We start from the raw sequence: 19,555 nt of genomic DNA, 5'->3' as shown, positions 1-19,555 counted from the left end.
GTGAGAAAATCAAATAAAACAGTGAGAGCCACGTGAAGAAAATATGAAAGCCACATTTCATTGGATAAAATGCCACAGTAAAAACATTGCACAATTGATTTTCTCCTAAAACTGCAAACTGAGCTTCTCCTTCTAAGATTGAGTGGACGACTTTTATATACTTACATTTGTACCAAATCTCTGATGTCACGGTACCCTCTTGGATGTGTTTTGGACATCAGGCTGGCATCAAGTGAACTTCAATTAGATCCAGAGACACTCCTCCATCCCCCAGTCACTTCAAAACCAGTGTTACAAAAATATCAGAAGGTGCATATTGTGTGAAACAGTGAGTAAAATTAGCTGTTAATTGATCGTGTTACATGGCAGCTGTTAACTCACTCACACACATTAAAAATCCAGATTGTGAAAATGAGAAATGTGTCAGGAGAGGACGGGAAGCCACAGAATTATACAACTTAACTTAGGAGAAAGACAAAGTAAAGACTAAACTAAAATATCTCAGAAAAATACAGCAAAAGATAAATGACAATCTAACCAATCAGTGGCAAACAATCCAATAAAAACAAAGAAATACATAAAAAACAATGCAGAAAAAAGGAAGAGGGAAAAGGTATTTATGTATATATCAAGGCTGCCCCAGACTAAGAATTTTCCTCGTCGACCAACAGTCATCATTTAGGGCCATTAGTCGACTAGTTGCCTGCAAAGCAGTAATGATTGTGCTAAGTGGCTAATGGGCATGTAGCTACTTCCATGTTTCAGATGATACGTCATGTTTGTAGTCGACCAATGAAGATGAGTTTACATATCACCTTGGCTTCGTCCTTCACCTTCTCAAAATGATCCCACACTTTGCATTTCCTGCACGACATGTTATTAACTAGCCGAGGTAGGTTGCGTCTAAGGTTGTGCAACCTTATCAAGCACAGTATAGCCTATTTCTAATATAATAATATAAGTGTGTAGGCCTGTCATCTGTGGGACAGATGTAAAGCTCTGGGTAGCCCTGCACTAACATGATCAACTTTTCCGTGTTTATCAGACTGAATATTTACAGAAGAAGGGAAATATATCTGTCGGCTGTGATTGGTTTGTAATGTGACTCCTGTCTGACTGCTCAGCGTGGACACTTCCTGTGTCTGTCCTTTCAAATTAAATTCCCGCAAGGTCCAGTCATATAGGTTTTGATTTATTTTGGCAAGGCGCAGCTCCTAATAGTTTCATGTTTGTTTGGTTTTTTTTCTGCGACAGAGCGACCAATGAAATCTTGCCGACTAATGACCTTTCTGGTCAAGTAAAGTTGGTCGACTATTAGAGGGCAGCCCTATTTTAACATGTATCTGATGAATATTTTTGTCATCAACTTAGAGTTAATCAGTTTTCCAGAACACTTGAAACAAGGCCTTGTGAATTAGAGGAAGTTGCTGTTAATCAGCACTCACTGAGGCACATTATATTCCTTTATTACATAACTAACTGATGATCCTCCGCCTTTTGACAGTTACTCACCTTGACTGTTTGTTTCAGGTCCGTCTGTACGAGTGGACGGCTGAGAAGGAGCTGAGGACAGAGTGTAACCATTATAACAACATCATGGCTCTCTACCTGAAGACCAAAGGAGATTTCATCCTGGTGGGAGACCTAATGAGGTCCGTCCTGCTGCTGGCGTACAAACCCATGGAGGGCAACTTTGAAGAGGTGAGGAAAAATAACACAAGAACTCTAAAGGGCAAACAAGCTGCAGACTGTACGCTGTTGCTCTGTAGCAAATCACAAACCAAGATTTTCTCTTTCAGCCAAGGCTGCTGGTTTTAGAAACTAAGTGGTAAATACTCTGATACCATCACACATCAGACAGATATTTGGTTGGTGTCTGTTTATTCACAGTTGCACGTTTCAACTTGTCTTTGGTGTATAAATGAGTCTTCTCTCTCTCTCTCTACCAAGCCTTGCAGCTGACATACCTCCTTTTGATGAGCAAAGTGTTCAAATTGATTTGGGCAGAAAGATGAAGAGATTTGAGGACGAGTCACGCACACTGGTGTGTAGGCATGCTGTGGTGCAGTGCTCAGTATAATAAGCGTGAGAGACTTGGAAAAGGACTTCATTCAGAGACAGATTGCACCGCAGAAAGCTTCAAAAATTTAGATTGAATGTAGAAATTTGTAGATATACCTGTTTCAAGGTATACCGTGATATAAAAGTTGACACTTATCACACCATGTATATTTGCTCATCTACAACTAAGGCTGGATGATATGGACAGAAATTCAAATCTCAGTATTTACAGGCTGAGTGGTGACACACAATATATATCTTGGTATTTTCAACAAAATGGGTGATGTTTGAGATGTCACAAGCACTTTTCTAAAACAGACTGTGATCAAAATAAAATACAAAGACAGTGATTTTATTCCCTGTTTGAAAATATACAGCTGCAACATGTAAATGTGAAATGATATAAAATAAATAGCAGGGCTGTACGTTAACTTTTTGCACACAGCACTGGAGCTACAGAGGTTTAAAGGTAGTCGTTTTCCATCTGTTGGCCTTTCAAAGGAAATTAAGTGCTGCCTATTTATGCACAGAGCATCAACAGAGAGGCCGAGGGAGGGAAGGAGTGAGAGACATTTTGTCCTTGTTATATATGTCTTGTATATGAAATGTCTGTGTTGCTCAGATCTGCATCCAGGTGCTGTCTCCATGTCTCAAAGTAAACTTCAACTACTAAGAAGAACGGCAATGAACCACTTCACACAAAAACTAGCAGCGCAGCTTTTTTCTTTCCTATATAATTTTTGTAATAGCCTAGTATCACTGCTAGACAAGCATACACAGACACACATGTGCACACACATACACAGACGTTAAGCAGAAAGGCAGACAGAGACAGAAGATAAGCTCTGTTTGTGATTAGAAAAGAGCAGAGGAGCAGACTTGTGTTTCAAGGCAATATTTCACCCCTGCAGCTTGATTTTACATTTTTATTAGCACAGAAAAGACAAAGTACTGAAAAAGGTATCGTTGGGTACCTGTTCTGAATTCCAGGTACCAGTACTGGCTCAAATGTGAACAGTACCCAAAACTATATGCTGCCTGCACAGCCCCAAACTGCAAACGGACACAGTTAGACACTACCTGGTGAACAAAGTGAAGCATTGAGCAGCTAAAGAGTCAGATATTTCCCTCAGGAGTTGGCAGAGACCAAAAACAAAGCTACAAGAGACGTGGCCAAGAACCCAACATCCCAAAATTCTAGACAACTGTTTGTTAAGAAGTTTGCTCTCTCAACTTTCCTCTCTGCTTTTCAGTCTCTCCTGTTCCTTTGAGCGGTATCGACCTTCTCAAGTAACTCTGAGCAATAAAGCAAATAAGCGAACATGTCAAATGATCCAATTACTGTCTGGCACATATGTCACTAACTAATTAAAGTGATGTGAGGCAATAAGCTGCGAACATTAACACTCTGCACTCTCTTTTCAAATAGTGTAACTGAACAAATTGGTGTTTGTTTTTTCCTTACAAAACTTTCTTTGGTTGAGCAGTCATCACAAGTTCTGATCATGATGCTCAGAAAAAGCAGGCCAGCAAAGGTAGAACAGATGTTGCAGGCATTTCTGGATTATCTTCATTTTTTGGTATGCAAGTGTCTTCAAGGGTATTTAAAAAGTCTATCGCCCTTGTACTGAAACAAAGTGACTGTTTGGGTTTCGGCGCTGGTGTGGAGTCAGCACTTCTTGCTCATAGATAATACAGTGTTTACTTGAAGGCAAGAACCACACAGGTTTCAGCCAAACACCGCTGTGTTGTTTACAGTTTTATCAGACACATCTCATGTTTCTTTCTTTTTTGTGTCAGATTGCACGTGACTTCAATCCTAACTGGATGAGTGCAGTGGAAATCCTGGATGATGACAATTTCCTGGGGGCGGAGAACGCATTCAATCTGTTTGTCTGTCAGAAGGACAGGTGAGCAAAACATCAAATCTGATTGTATATCAATAGTGAAGTGTGGTGAGATTTTCTGCACATGGATTTCAACCTTTCCAGTAATCATTACAGTGCCCTGAGCTGCTCCTCTGTGGCCAAAATGACAAAAAGTTACTAAATCATCTCCTATATTAATCCTCTGAATTCTACAGTATGTCATTAGGAGGCTGCTCTTTCTGCACTGAGTCCCGTGATGCCTCTCAGAGCAACATCACTGATACAAATGTGGTTTAACAGCATTGTCATCCCATTTGTTTGTGAAATTATGAGTCATCTCGCCACTGAGCTTTTAGCCGCTCGGCTTCATTTCCCACTTTAGTCATTTTCTATTAGACAAGTGTTGATTTCATGCAAAAGGAAGAAAGATGTGGTCTGAAAGTGAGTGTGTTACATTAATGCCACCGCTTATTATCCACCTAATACATCAGGTCAGACCACTCAATGCTTTTGACCTTTATTTTTGTATCGCATCTCTCTTCACGTTGCTCTCTGCGCTTTTCCTCACCCTTTTATCCATTACTGCTCTATCATCCTCTGACCTTTTCCAACGCCTCTGATGACTCTGCCCCTCTCTGTTGTTTTTTTCTTTTGCTTAATCGATCACTCTTGCCCCCAAAACTCTCACTCTGCCTTTGACATCTTTTTCTCTTTGTTTTTACGCTTTCATTTGATCGCTCCTCTTTCTATTTGCTCCTTTCGTGACCCTTCTACCTCCCACGTTCCTTCCTCCAATGTTTGTAATGCCTCCCTCTACCCTCTTTGTATTTCTCTCCCATTGTTCTTCCCGCCATCAGTGCGGCCACCACAGACGAGGAGCGGCAGCACCTGCAGGAGGTGGGGGTCTTCCACCTCGGGGAGTTTGTAAATGTCTTCTGCCACGGCTCGCTGGTGCTGCAGAACCTGGGCGAGAGCTCCACGCCCACCCAGGGCTCCGTGCTCTTCGGCACCGTTAACGGCATGATTGGTAGGCACACGGACAATTTCACACTTGCAGAAGCATTTACACACACACACACACACACACACACACAAGAATATTGCTGCAGGTAACACCCCTGCTGTATTAAACATCTATTTCTCATGAACCACAAAAGACATTTTTATCATGCCTTTTTTAATCTTTAAAGGGTTTAATTTGACCTCAAGTGTTCATATTAACCTCTCAAAGGAATATTTCAATATTTTGGGAATACGATTTTTTGCTTTGTTAGACAGTTAGGCTGGCTCTGCCCAAGAGTTACAAAATCCTCCTCCTAGCTCCCCTAAAGCTCACTGATTATCATGTTGTATCTTGTTTCTTTAATCTGCACAAAGTGTACAAATGAGATTTTTGGCTTTTATGGCTTTGGTTCATTTTGGAATATTTCTTGGCTGGATGCAGTCACTTCCTGAAGTCCCCTCTGGTTGCCTGGTAACTGGTCACTGCCAAGAAACGGTCCAGCACATAACCCTCCATAAAACCTCAATTTGTAAAGCTTAAACAAACAAGATTTAACTTGTTAATTCGTGAGCTTTGGTGGTGTTGGTAGGCAGATTCTGTCAGAGCCAGACTCACTGTTTCCCACAGTTTCCAGCATGGATGTATAAAGAGAACAGGATACAGCATTTCATTCCTATGAAAGTTACTTTGTGACACATGAAGCCAAAGAGTTTACATGCTGCCAGGGCTGGATACTGAACTCTGTACTTTCAAACGTCCCAACCAAAGCACCCTGAAGCCAGGAAGCCACTTGCAGAGCTCCAAGGCTGGCTTTGGGGCGCTTTGCAGCAGAGACAGTGGAGCTCTGCAGTGCTGGCCCCGCAAAGTGCCTTGAAGCCAGGAGGCCAGCCAAGGAACTCCGCCGGCTTCCTAGCACGCCAAAACTATCGCTGCAGCACTGATATTTTTGGCCTATCTGGTCTATTTTCTATTTCTAGTAACACTGTTAAATTACGTACTCATTTCACATATTTGGCAGTTGCATTGACACAGAGCAAAAGATGCGAGTAGGTACACACATACACACACAAGCAAGCAGAAGGAGATGCCCTGTGTGTGATTAGAAAGGAGCAGAGGAGCAGAATCGTTTAATGAATGCAGCTTGTTGAAATTTTATATTTTTATTATAAGCCCACTAAAAGACTAAAGTACAGAAAAGGGTACAGTTGGGTACCGGTACCAAATTTTTCCCCCCAAAAAATGTCAAACCATTCCTTTTAAATGTGGAATTCTACCCTTGAATTTCCTCCTAAAGTTTACGTCACTCACATCACAGAAACAGTATATTTTCCCACTTTACCTCTGGTAGTATCGAGCCTTACAGACAGCTGTGGATTTATTTGCTGAGATTTTGTGATATCCACTGCTGAGACTTCTGCCTTCACCTTGATTCAATGGAGATGAAAAGAATCCAGTTTGAGGATCTCACAGCGCTGAAAAATTACATTTTAAAAGCTCAACAGCAGCTTGTCTTTTTACACACACTGTCCCTGTTCCTCTGAGCAGTTTTGTTTTCTTTTTGGTAAAACGTATTCCACAGTGACACCAGTAAACACACTGAACAGTTCCCAATCACCAATTTTAATAATTTGTCATATTAAGTCGTAAAATCTCATGAAAAAGGTGATTTTCAGTCAGCAAACGCAGCAAAAGAAAAATCAGCATGAGCATTACGTTTTAGTAGATCAAGAGTTCACGGCTGGCTGTCAGTTTGAGGCAGCAGCGAGGAGACGTGTCTTATTTCCAGTTCTTCCAGTAATCAGCAGACTGCAGTAAGGAGACCTCAGTCCAATTAGGGTGTACACAAACTTTTGTCAAAACCATTTATTCAGAGTTAATGTTTTCATTTCAGAAAGAAAGAAGATAGGGAGAAGAAATCATGGTTGCACACCTCATTACTCAGATCTAAACTAGTAACTTTGAGTCTGGCTGTAATGACGGCAGAGATGAAAAATAGGCAGCGCACATCATTTGGACACAGCGGTAATTTACACCCCGCGCTCTCACAGAACCAACAACACATTATTTCATCTCAACACCTTCTGCAGTTCTCTAAAAAGACTCTGAGGAAAGTTTAACAGGAAATGAGAACCACCATTGTACATCCGAGTAAAATCTGTCTGCAGCAAAGCGAACTGGGCTGCAGAATGTCTTATCTCTCCTGGAGATGGTGTGATATGAAAGATGTTTCTGGGAAGGAGCTGCAGGTCACACGATTATTCTGTCAAACAACAAGTGGACAAACTTATGAAAAACTTGTTTTGGTCTGTTCTTGAAAATCTGGACATTTGTTGCAGTTACTTCAGCAATATTTCTTAAGTGCTGCTGAAATCATTCTGATCGGAGATTCCAACTCAACTGTCCACATGGACTCTACATAATGAGATCCGATAGTGTGCGTTTACATGTCCCAAAGCATTTATTCAACTTTTTTTTTTTGGCTTGGGCAAAGTGGTTCTGCCTGCTGTGAGGCGTCTAATCTGCCAGAAATATAGAAAACAGGGGGGGGTTTTTTCAACTTTATTGAGAAAATTAAATCCATTCAGTAAATATAGTACAGAAGAAGAGGTGCTTCTGCCTTTTCATACAACTTAGTAGTAAGTAAGTGTAACCCTGGTTATTTTCTATAGCTACAAAGTACAGATATTCCCTAAACACATCACACACAGACAATCAGTAGATCTATAAATCAGTGGTTCCTAACTGGTAGGTCCATTTTGAATGGACCGCAGGTGACAAATGTGTCAAGTTAGTAAAAAAACACACTTTATTTTTAAGGGCAGTGAATATCCAGCACAGAGCTTTTAATTTGATTTGAATAAGTGCTGTAGAGTTTAGTTGATTCAAGACACACATTAAACATGGCTTAATGGTGGTGACGATGGTTTCAAACACAAACACACAAATCAGCTTCACTATAACTCACAGTGTTCACAGACAAACACTTGTCTTTTGCTGCACACACTTTCTCCACAAATACAACTTGCTAATGTTATTAGCACAGGCCTATGGCATTTTACATTGTATAAATTAGCCTAGAGGCTATCAAAGATTTCCACTACTCATATGAAGCCAGGGACAACAGCAATATTTAACAAAGGTAACGGTACATCATTTGGCTCCATTCCAACTCACAAGGTTCGCCTACAAAACAACTGTCTTATACTAAACACGTTTTCCAAACAAATATAACATGCTAATGTTTTTAGCACAAGCCTATGGCATTTTACATTGTATAAATTAGCCTAGCAACAAGCAGAGATTTCCTCTGCTCATATGAAGCCAGGATAAATCACACACAAGACTTAAAATGCCATTTTGTGGAGGTTTTATTGTCTTCACAATTTATTGTTTCTTATCTGTGAAATTAAAGTAAATACCCACTGAGGGAAATGGGTTCAGCTTACAGGAAGTCTGCGTCATTGCAGTGTGTAGTTAGATTTCTGGGGAGGCGAATGTCAGGCTGTCCAGTAGGGTGTGGTTATGGTACGGTTCGATGCTGTACCTACCTAGCCACGCAGAGCCTGCGATTTAACGCAGAAGTATAAATCCCGCTTGAGCGTTTACATGGTTAATGTTTCCCTTTTGAACAGATCATCAAAGGTTTACACTGCCCCTCTCAAGCAGATTAAATATTCCTTCCAGTCAGACTGGAATCAGGCCAGTCTCTTCCAGTAACGGTGTTAACATGGGGCATTTTATTTTGATTGGGCTATAAATCTGATTACAAGTGTAAATGCACCTGATGTGTGATGGACATTAGAGGTGAAGGAGATGAGTGTGTGAGGAAAGCTCATGTAATGTCAGATTATTTTATCCAAACTCAAAACTCTCTTGGCTGCTGGTTGTCTTCAGGACTTTATAGATGTTCAGTTGGATTCATATTTAACTGTAAAATCTCAAAGAAATCTGTCTTGAATCCATCCTGATGAAACTATCACATTGTTTTCATCTTTACATACTGTCGATAGCTTTGACTGATGACACAGTGAGATGGAGATAAATGGACTCAGCGAGTGGTTGATTACATCTCGTTTGTAATGGTCTCATATTTTCATCAGAAGATTGATCACAAGTTTGAGCATCAGTTAATTGTCAAGCATTTTATTTGAACCAAAAATACCAAACCAGCTTTTAAAACGGGATGATTGGCTGCTTTGAGTCAACATCTCTTGGTTATTGACTTCTTGGACTAAACAAGTTATTAAAGAGGTTAAAATATGGAAAGGAAGGAAAAAGACCCAAATACTGTGAAGGCCCTTCTCACATTTTTCATCAACAAAACAATTAAATCCATGAATCAAAAACAACACTCCAACACTCTGATGGCCTCGTGTGCAAAGAATCAAGCTCTACATTACAAATCACCCTTTGTTCTCAAGTTTGCCTATTTTCTGCACACTGTCGGTGTCAGTGCAGATTATTTCCCCCGAGCATCACAATAATGCACTCACTGTCACAGTACTTGAATATTTATCACAGAAGAAAGCAAGTTACTCCCTCAAAGCTCTGCGACGCTTCAGGTTTACAGAGAAATCACTCTCAAAATAAAACATTTTGGAGTGGTCGTGAATTATTGAAGTATTGAAATCATACTACGTTACTCCCAACATTGTCGCAGAATACAAGCATGAAACTTGAATAAGGAGGAGCGCAGTCACACTAATTATCTTTTTATTTATTTATTATAAAGCTTTCATGAGTCCTGTAATCTAGCCTTAAAATGTCCTCTGTCCTCCTTCTTTACCATCTGCTGCAGTGAGGTGTAAATCTGTTTTGTATTTTCCACCTTTAAAAAGAGTTGTGTTGCTCACCAACGTGTTTTTGTGTATGTGTGTGTTTGTGTGTGTGTGTGTTAGGTCTGGTGACGTCCCTGTCTGAAGGTTGGTACAGCCTCCTCCTGGACCTGCAGAACCGCCTCAACAAGGTCATCAAGAGCGTGGGCAAGATCGAGCACAGCTTATATCCTTCTTATATTTATAGTCAGACTCGCCATCTGTTAGAACCTGCACTGACAGGTATAGCTGGAAGCAGTAAACCAGGAGAGTGGAGGGCTGATGCTTGTTTAAATTGACTTCCAAAGGTTTTGAGTAGAGATGGCATGCGTTAAACATTAGTAGTTTTATGCATGATGATATGGTTTGTGCATAGAGCAGAAATTAGGTATTTTTTTGTATTTCACTGCTGGAAAGTTTATCTTTTCTGTAAACTGGGTTGTCTATTTAGAAGAAATACTTTTGAAATTGGTGCTACATGACCTGAGGAAACAGAGAAAAATGACTGTGGCATTTGCTTTTGCACAACTTCCGCAATGCCCTGCGCCGCACCAGACGTAAACGCTCTCATTGGTGGGTTATGCGATGTGAGTTGCCGGTCCGATAAAAATGCAATGGCTGCTTTAGTGATCTCGTATAACGTTTACGCTGTTAGTTACAAAATGTTTGGAGTTTTTCCAGCCTCTGTTTTCAAAATACAGGAAACAGTATAGCACCCACTTCCTGTTCACAAACTCTCCTATTACAGCCAAACAGTGCACTAAAATATTTTTGTTAAAACATTTAAGGCTAGAAATAAGCAACACAGTAACATAACCTTGGTTGATATTTGATCAGCACTGCCTAGATTTACAGTTTGATCTAAGTTTGCAGGATAAAGAGAGCAAGGTAGGTCACTCTGTGATCATGTTGGCGGCAGTTATACAAAAAAGAAGAAGTACAATCTGAAGTTCAAGCAACAGCCCCGGAGTAGGGAGATCTTGACGCTGGTAAGATGTGGGGAAGTTTAACAAAGTTTATTTACATACATTACATACTACCCACATTGTTTTGGCATGTTCACACTGAATGTGATGCGAGCATTTCACACATTGAGATGACACGCAAAGATGCAAATAGACACAAATTGTGCTGGGAAACGCAAGTGACACATTGTCTGACAGTGCTTCACAGAAGAGTAGAGACCTAGTTGGGATTCTCTTGATGTTACCGGGATGGAGGACAAACATTGTGGCTGTCTGTGTGCGTTAACAGCTCTACCACTCAACGTGAGTTCAGCACAGAGACAGATCAAAAAAGGAGAGGCCTCTGAGATGAGTGAGCAAAGCCATAGGACTACCTGGTTAGTTCTGAAAATACATACTTTTGTTGAGTGATTCTTACCAAAACTCTCTGTTTTTAAGTTGTTTTTATTGTGGAAAGGAGTGAAATGGTAATGCACTGCTTTCACAGTATGAAAAATAATTAAGAGTGTTGCTGCCATGGTTCATGCTGGTTCAGTGCACAGAGCCTCTGTGTTTTCCGTTTTCACATCGCTTTATTTCAGCTATTGGTTTTAATGACTGCAAACCTAGTTGGCCTTAGCTGCCCTCCCCACTAAAGCTCAGTTCAGACCAAAGATTCACAACAAGACGAAAACATTAAGAACAGACAGAAGTTGCGGAGGTGTGAACTGGCTGTCTGAGCTCGACTAAAGCCGGCTGATGGTGTCACCTGCAACTCAGCTCAAATTGCTGATGGCTGGTTTTAGAACATCAAGCACGTCGCCTGTTTGTACAGCCAATCAGTTTGTCGTGAAGTCAGCTGGTCAAGTCAAAATGACTGCAGATGGCATGTTAGCTTGCTGCAGCAGGTGCTCTGTTTCCGTCCTCATGGTGTGCCCCGTAAATGTATAGATGAATTATAGACGTATGCCCCCTCACACACACACACATTCTAATTGACTGATTAATTGGTGATGGTTATTTATATTACTGTGGCGTATTTATTATGAAGACAGTCCATCTGATGCTGGTTTTGTATTGTTTGTTTTTCGCTGTTTCATCACTACTACAAATGCAGCTGTAGCCAGTATCTCACTATCACTATCCTCCATTCATATTTTAAGAAGCTACAAATTATATTCAGCCACAAAATAAGCCTGAAAAGCTGCAAATCAGAACGGAAGTACAGAGAGTTGTTGCATAGACATGATACACCGTCTTGTCTAGTTGCATTGGTGTGAACCAGCAGGTTTTTAGAACATTGCAGAACTGTGCATTGCAGGTAGTCACATGTGTCATCTTGTCTCATCGCAAATCTTTGGTTTGATGGGCTTTACCTTAGCACCCCTTTAAGAAAAAATGCCACAAGTTCCAGCTTCTCCAGAGTGAAATTTTGTAGGTTACTTTAGTCTTTTACATTAATCAACTAAATATATGCAGTACCTGTACTTTTGAGTACATGGGTCAGTGTGAGGGGTGTTTTTGTCCCTTTTCTGACATATTTTTGACTTACGAATAATCAATTCATCAAGAAAATAATTGTCAGAATAAAATGATAATGATAGATGAAAATAACTGTTGTAATACAGAGTAGTATGATGGCAGTTGTCATCAAATCAAAGAAACTCCTTCAAAAGTGTTTTGTTGCAGATAACTTCTGTCATTTTAAGGATTGTTGTGTAACCTAAAGAATTGAGACTTTGGAGATTTAAGGGTGATTGCACCTACAACCCAGATAAACTGGAGGTTTTGTATTGTACATCTCCTATTAGAAAACCTTAGAGAAATGTATGTTTCAGATCAGATCTATTGAAGCTGCAGTTTAAAAACCAGCTTTCTATAGGATCAGCCGTACCACAGCTCGATCTTGATTGACTGACAATACCAGCTGTTTTTATTAGACTTCTACACATCACCGCTGAGTATTTGTTGACTGTGCCTCAGGTAAAATATGTGATATTGTACCTAAGGTGCGACCCTCAGGCAAAGCAGCATCTTCTTATTGATTTACCTTGACTCCGCATCACCTGGAGGTCCTTCCACACGGAGCGAAAGACCGAGCAGGCCACAGGATTCATCGACGGGGATCTGATTGAGAGCTTCCTGGATCTTGGTCGAGCCAAGATGCAGGAGGTCGTCAGTACTCTACAGGTACGAGCTCTTGTTCATCCACTCCCACTGCTTATACACTGTAGGTTGAAGCAGTCGAAATGTGAGCCTCTCTTTTTCTGTGCTTTTTTTTTTCTATCCCACATTTAAATAACAAAACAGGACTTTTTCCAATATTGTGAGCGCAGTGAATTAATTTGAGGGGCATTAAGCACTAAGCTTACTCAACAGCTCTCTCATTGCCAGCACAGCTTGTGGTGACCTGTTAATAGACCCAAGTACGAGCACAAGTTTAAAAACATGGAGGCATAATCTTGTCATTAGAGCCTGAACCTCTGCTCTAATAACAAGCTTATCTGGTGAGGAAGCAAACTGAAACTGTTGTCATTTGTGTATTTGGCTTGAAGCAGTGTTGAACTTTGAGAGACCCTCGAAGACAGTTTTATTAGTTGCTCCTGTGCTGTGTGAGAGCAAACTGGGAATAATTTTCAAGGCAGGAACAGGTGGCAAAATTACATTTGGCAGATAAACAAATAAACATATTCTGCTTTGTGTCTCTCTTTACTCTCATGGTGTTAAAAAAAATCACACTTTTAGCTCATAAACAAAGAATATTCCCTGTTTGCCTCTTCAAGACCAGATGATAAAGATAGTCCGTAATATTTAGATAAGGTTTTTTTTTTGCCAGGAAATTTCTGTTGAAAGCCAAAGTTCTACTTCAGATGGAAGATTAGCTTTGGAATAAAATGTGTTGCAGCATCAGTTGCTCACTTGCACCCTTGTACAGCTGAAAATAGGCACATTTTAAGATGAATAATTGCAAACTTGATCTGGAAATTCGATACCTTTAAGGTGTCAACCGAAATAGCCCAGTACCAAGTTGATCAAAACTTCTTTGGTCAAACAATACCTGCATTTGATCCTTTCTGTACCTAGATGAAGAAAAAATTGACTATTTGTCAGGTTGCTTGCAGCCAATCAACACAAGTGTCTTCGATTTTATGCAACATGTGATCAGCCGACCACCACAGCAGCTACAGTTCATACAGTCGATGATGTGGTGAAGTCAAGTTCGTGTATTTGATGGAATTGGCAGTTAAGCGTGCCAAGATGCCATCAAAGCATTTGAAATCATGGCTGTGCTACACGCCTGTGACATCTGGTCACTTTAAGCTTTCTGGTATTAGTGCTGGTATCGTAATATTTTTCTGATTATTTTCAAAATCCTGTTATCTGACTAATAGCTTTGTTATTTTATTTTATTTGCATAAGAAATGGCTTTAACTGATAATGGATTATCAAAGTAACTGCTAATTATAATTAATTCTGTCGACAGACTGATTAGTTAATTCTTTAATCTTTGCAGCTTCCCTGAGAAAAGCCAATAACAACCAGATGATAGTCCGGTTTTTCTCTTTCTTTTGAGTTCAGCATCACACTGACTGAATATTCCTACAGTGCTGTTTACATTGCTAATGAAAATTATCATTCCATTAATTCTCCTGTTTAAATGCAGCCGTGCATACTACGATTAATGTGACCTAACACAGTGGTTCCTAGTTGGTGGGTCCACTTTGAATGGACCACAAGTGACTTACTAATGTATCAGCTTTGTAAAAAAACACACTTTATTTTGAAGTACAGCAAATATCGGGCACAGAGCTTCTATTTTTCAGTGCCATTTCCTGCTGTAGAGCAAGTGAATAATGAACAGCTACTTAACAGAGACGGCAAACTAGCTTGACGACATGGCCAAATGAAAGTATGACGCTGAATATGTTAAACTGTGTGGACCTTGAACTAATGACTAAGTAGAAATCTGGACACCCTGGCTGAGCCAGTTGGGAACTCCTGCCCTAACACGTTGTTTATCATGTCAAAATATAGAAAAATGGAACGGCTGTTGCTGGTGCCATTTTGCTTCTCTGCATCAAAACAGGATTTCCTCAAAGTTTTTCTGCTGTGGCAACTTGTTCAACTTGTTCTTCCATTCCTTCAGCTACCTACTTTGAAAGGTTGGCGTTGCGCCATTGGCACATATCCCAAAACCTGTTGATATCCAAGTCTTTCATAATGTTTGAAATTAGGCGCGTTTCTTCGTCTTCTTACCAGAAATGTCGGCTTTTCTTTTGGGCATGCATCTCTACAGCAGTCTTTCAACCTGTTGGCTAGAGGGTTTGTGCACAACGTATCCATGACAGTGGACAGAGCCGACTGTCAACAGGCAGGAGGCCATGTTTCGCAGACTGTGCTGAAAACCTCAAATGAGACGCATATTCATGATGCACTGTACACGTCAAAAGAATACAAGCATATCCAAAATGTTTTTACTACTAAAATAAATGAAGCAAAGAGTGGTCAGTCCATGCAACATCAGAGATTCCCAGGAGCTCATAAATTCATCTTACCTCAAAACAACTGAAGCAAAAATGACAAAAAAAGGATTTTGAAATTGAAAACTGAGGAACTTGCCTCTCTCTCTTTGTACATGTACCTGTTTATCTTCATCTCATGTGTGACACAAGTGAGTGGTGGGGTTCGTCTGTGCAGTGGAGGCTCACTGTTTGGTTGTCCTTCAATTCCAGATCGATGACGGCAGCGGCATGAAGCGTGAAGCCACAGTGGACGAGGTCATTAAGATTGTGGAAGAGCTGACGAGGATCCACTAACCCCAACCGCCATCCGGACCCCCGCTGAGTTATTGGAGGGTCCTTATAAGGAGCGATGAGCAAAACAGCAAGCAAGGGAATGGTTTGGGCTTTGCAGAATTGTAAATAGTTATAAATAAACAATGCGTGCATGTTCGTCCTTCAGACTTCAATGATATGTCAACCGTTGAGGCAGTTGTCAGTTAGACAAGAGTCTCTGGGCGAAGTGCGTAGCATCCTGTTTGGACAACAAAAAGACCAAAGTAAAGACATTGGTCAGAGTGTGTTTGAGTGTGTGTGCGCGCATGTGTGATTGCGTCCGTGTGGAATAATGTGTGACTATAAATAGGAAAAACCAGAGATTTTCCTCACCAAAAACGTTCTCTGGGATATTTGTGACCGTTAACAGGCAGGCGAAAGCAGTTAGCAGATCCTTGACACTGTTCAGTTTAAATCTGACTGATTCACACTTTTCAAGTTTAATACTGAAGTCTGGAGTTACCACGCTGTATGAAAAATAAAATGAGGAAGATGATAGATTTATAGCTATTTTGTCTTTGTGATGTTTTCTTTGTTTATTCTAATAAACTTTGCTTTAGTACTGTTAACTCCTCTGTCTCAGTTTGTCTCTATTCTGACATTTAATACTCTCAAAGTCAGGTTCCTCCTCTGTTTTTACAAATAATCAGCAATTATTTTCAATAATTAAATGTTATTTTTAGCCACGCTGTTGCCTTAGGGCTCCTTTATGCCCACTGTGGTTTCATTTCGTCCATATTTGTGCGTCGGTGACAAAGACATTCATATAATGGCAGAACAGAATAGATTGGTAATATATAATATTGTGTGCTTATGAAGTGAAAGTATTGAAAGGTATTCTCCGTCCACATGTCGGGATGCATATCACGCTCACACAGGTGCAATGCCATGTACACCACTGCCTGCGTTTAAAGGTGTAATATCGTGTCTTCTTCCACTGTCACATCATATGTTGTTGTTTGAAACTAGTCAGTTGGTCGGTCCACGACTTTGGTCCAGACTGAATATCTCAACAACTACTAATGGATTGCCGTGATATTTCGATGCCACAGATATTCAGGGCCCCTGTTCAGGATGGACTCAGTGCCATTATCACTTCTGCATATCGGTCCATTCCCTTATTGATTACTGATTCCAGTTTTCTGTGAGGAAAAAGAGTAGGCCCTCAAAGGTTTGTAGTATCAGCGCATCTGTTTTGTCATCATTTAATAGGGGTTAAATGAGAAAATAATTGTACAGCATTTGCTGTTATTTAGATAAATAAAGCCAAATAAAAAAATTGCTGTTCCTGCCTGCCTGGTGCTAATGTTATTATAACACACTTATGATATAGGTTTATATGCAGTGGCAAGAAAAAGTATGTGAATCCTTTGGAATCAGCTGCTTTTTCTGCATTTATTGGTCTTAAAATGTAATCTGATCTTTAAGTCAGACGTATAGACAGACATAATGTGCATGAGCTAATAACACACATACAATTTTTCATGTTTTTATTATTGATATTTATCAGGCAGCACGGTGGTACAGTGTTAAGCATTGTTGCCCACAGCAAGAGGGTTCCTGGTTTGAACCTGGGATGGGGAAGCTCTCCTGTGCAGAGTCTGTATGTTCTCCCCGTGTCAGCGTGGGTTTTCTCCAGGTACTCCAGCTTCCTCGCACAATGCTTCAACCTCCTTTGGCAGCAGTAACCTCAAGGTAGCACTTCCAATAGCTGCAGATCAGACCTGCACAAAGTTCTCGAGGACCATTCCTCTTCACACAGCTGCTTCAGCTCCGCCATATCTTTAAGATGTCTGGTGTGAATGGCTTCAGGTCATTTCATATCCTATCTATTGGGTTAATGCCCGGGCTCTCCAAAAGGGTTTTTTTTCTTTTTTTCAGCCGTTCTGCAGCAGCTTTACTTCAGTGTCAAGCGTCATTGTCTTGCTGCATCATCCAACTTCCACTGAGCTTCAGCTGGCAGACAGCCACCCTGACATTATCCTGTCTTGATAAACTTGGGAATTAATTTCCCCTCAGTGACAACAAGCTGTCCGGGCCCTGAGGCAGTAAAGCAGCCCCAAAATCATGATGCTCCCTCCACTGTACTTCAGTGCTTTTTTAAGCCATACATAGTGCTGCATGTTCTTCACAAACAATTCGATCTTGGTTTTAATAGTCCACAAAACATTTCCCAGTAGTGTTGTGGCGTGTGAGGGTGATTTTTGGCAAACTTAAGGCATGCAGCAACTTTTTATTTTTGGAGAGCAGTGGCTTTCTTCATGGTGTCGTGCCATGGACGCCCTGCCTGTTCAGTGTTCTGTGTTTGGTTGACTCATAAACAGAAATGTTAGCCAGTTCTAATGATTCCTTCAAGTCTTAAGCTGTTACTCAAGGGTTCTTTACCTCACTGAGGAGTCTGCCTTGTGCCTTTGGAGTCATCTTGGCTGGGCGCCCACATCCAGGGAGACTAGCCACAGTGCCAAATTGTCTCCATTTACAGACAGTTTGTCTAAATGTGGACCGATGAACATGCAAATTTGTAACCCTATCCAGCTTTATGCAAATCAGCGCCTCTTGATCATAGGTCCTCTGAGATCTCCTTTTACGAGGCGTCGTTCACATCAGCAGAGGCTTCCTGTAAATAGCAAACTGAAAATGTTTGAATGGTTTTTATGAGTCAAAGTCGCTCCGACCCACTCCTCCAGAGTCGTTTCATTGATTGGACTCAATGTTTGCTAACTGCTGACTCCAATTAGCTTTTGCTGAAGTCATTAATCTAGGGGTTCACTCCTCCTTTTTGCAAAGGTACAGCAGTGTAGACTTCATGTCGCTGCTTTGCAATGCACAACCATTCGAAACGATTCCTATCCCCAGTCCCTCGAGGACAGAGACTAATGACTGTGGTGATCCCTTGACTTTTCCTCCAGCACCACTGCCAGGTTGACATTTGTGGTTTTTAATTAGATGTCTCCACAATTATTGGATTTTGTTGCTGTAAAATTTGGTGCAGACATTCAGGGTCCCCAGAGGATGAATTGTGATTATCCTCTGATTTTTCATCTGGCACCATCATGTGTTTGTTTTGTCACTATACATTTATTGATGATAAAATACCTGAAAGATGTGAGACATTCCCATCCACCTATTAATTCAGCACAGCAATGTGAATATTTGCTTCAACTAAATATCTTTGGGTATTTAAAGAAAACTGTGATTGGCATTTTTAATGTATAGTGACATCTTTTGATAGTGAAAATAATTACTTGCAGCCCAAGTTTGATGTAAACTGCTCCTGGTATTTGAGGTATGTTGACCATGGGCAAAGCAGTCATTTCTAGCTCTTTCCTTAGAAAGAGCTGAATGTAAAGTCTCTTTATTCAGACTCAACTGTTTGTATGTAGACTGCAGATTTTAATCATTTTCCACATTTATCAGGGTTCCCATTGGTCCTTGAAAGAGTTATTTTGAGGCTTTTTGTTTGTTTGTGCAAGAATAGATATTGAAGTTGATGCATTTTCACTTAGGATTTAGCAGGATATATTGGCAGAAATTAAATATAGTAAGTATGTTTTCTTTAGTGTATAATCATCTGAAAATACCTCAGAATGAGCCATATACACCGACCAGCCAAAACATTCAAACCACTGACAGGTGAAGTGAATAACTTTGATTATTTTGTTCCAATGCATTGTTCTGCTGGGAAACTTTTGGTTCTGGCATTCATGTGGATACCACCTGACATGACTCAAACACCGTTGCAGACCAAGTACCCCCCCTCATGGCAACAGTTCTCCCCAATGGCAGTGGCTCTACATAGGGCCATTTGTGTTTTCATGTTAGCTATCGTAGTTAGCAGCCCCTCCATGACGAGACAAACAGCATTAGAAAATGGCAGATTTTTAATGTTGAATGAATCTGCTTTTATGTCTGGAACTTCCCTTGTACAACGGGCTTGAGATGCGCCCTTGTTGAGGACTTGATTAGGCGGTGGGAGGTTCTTGCGACCGCATATTTTTGCTGACGTCGACACCAGCGGGGTCTACAATGG

At 40.6% G+C, this 19,555-nt stretch overlaps 1 protein-coding gene across 1 annotated transcript in view; it reads left to right on the top strand.

Annotated features, from left to right (window-relative positions):
- Positions 1 to 16,094, top strand: part of ddb1 (damage-specific DNA binding protein 1) — a 76,338-nt gene extending 60,244 nt beyond the window's left edge. The window contains exons 22-27 of the mRNA XM_049596162.1: positions 1,531 to 1,701; positions 3,862 to 3,971; positions 4,787 to 4,956; positions 9,831 to 9,933; positions 12,757 to 12,880; positions 15,424 to 16,094. Coding sequence (XP_049452119.1) covers positions 1,531 to 1,701; positions 3,862 to 3,971; positions 4,787 to 4,956; positions 9,831 to 9,933; positions 12,757 to 12,880; positions 15,424 to 15,507 — 762 coding nt within the window. The 3' untranslated portion in view covers positions 15,508 to 16,094. The remainder of the gene's footprint in view (positions 1 to 1,530; positions 1,702 to 3,861; positions 3,972 to 4,786; positions 4,957 to 9,830; positions 9,934 to 12,756; positions 12,881 to 15,423) is intronic.
- The last annotated feature ends 3,461 nt before the right edge of the window (positions 16,095 to 19,555 follow it).

The sequence above is a fragment of the Epinephelus fuscoguttatus genome, linkage group LG2 (genome assembly GCF_011397635.1).
Source record: "Epinephelus fuscoguttatus linkage group LG2, E.fuscoguttatus.final_Chr_v1".
Taxonomy (NCBI): Eukaryota; Metazoa; Chordata; class Actinopteri; order Perciformes; family Serranidae; genus Epinephelus; species Epinephelus fuscoguttatus.
Note: the sequence above shows the minus strand (reverse complement) of the source record. Positions and strands in the feature narration are given on the sequence as shown.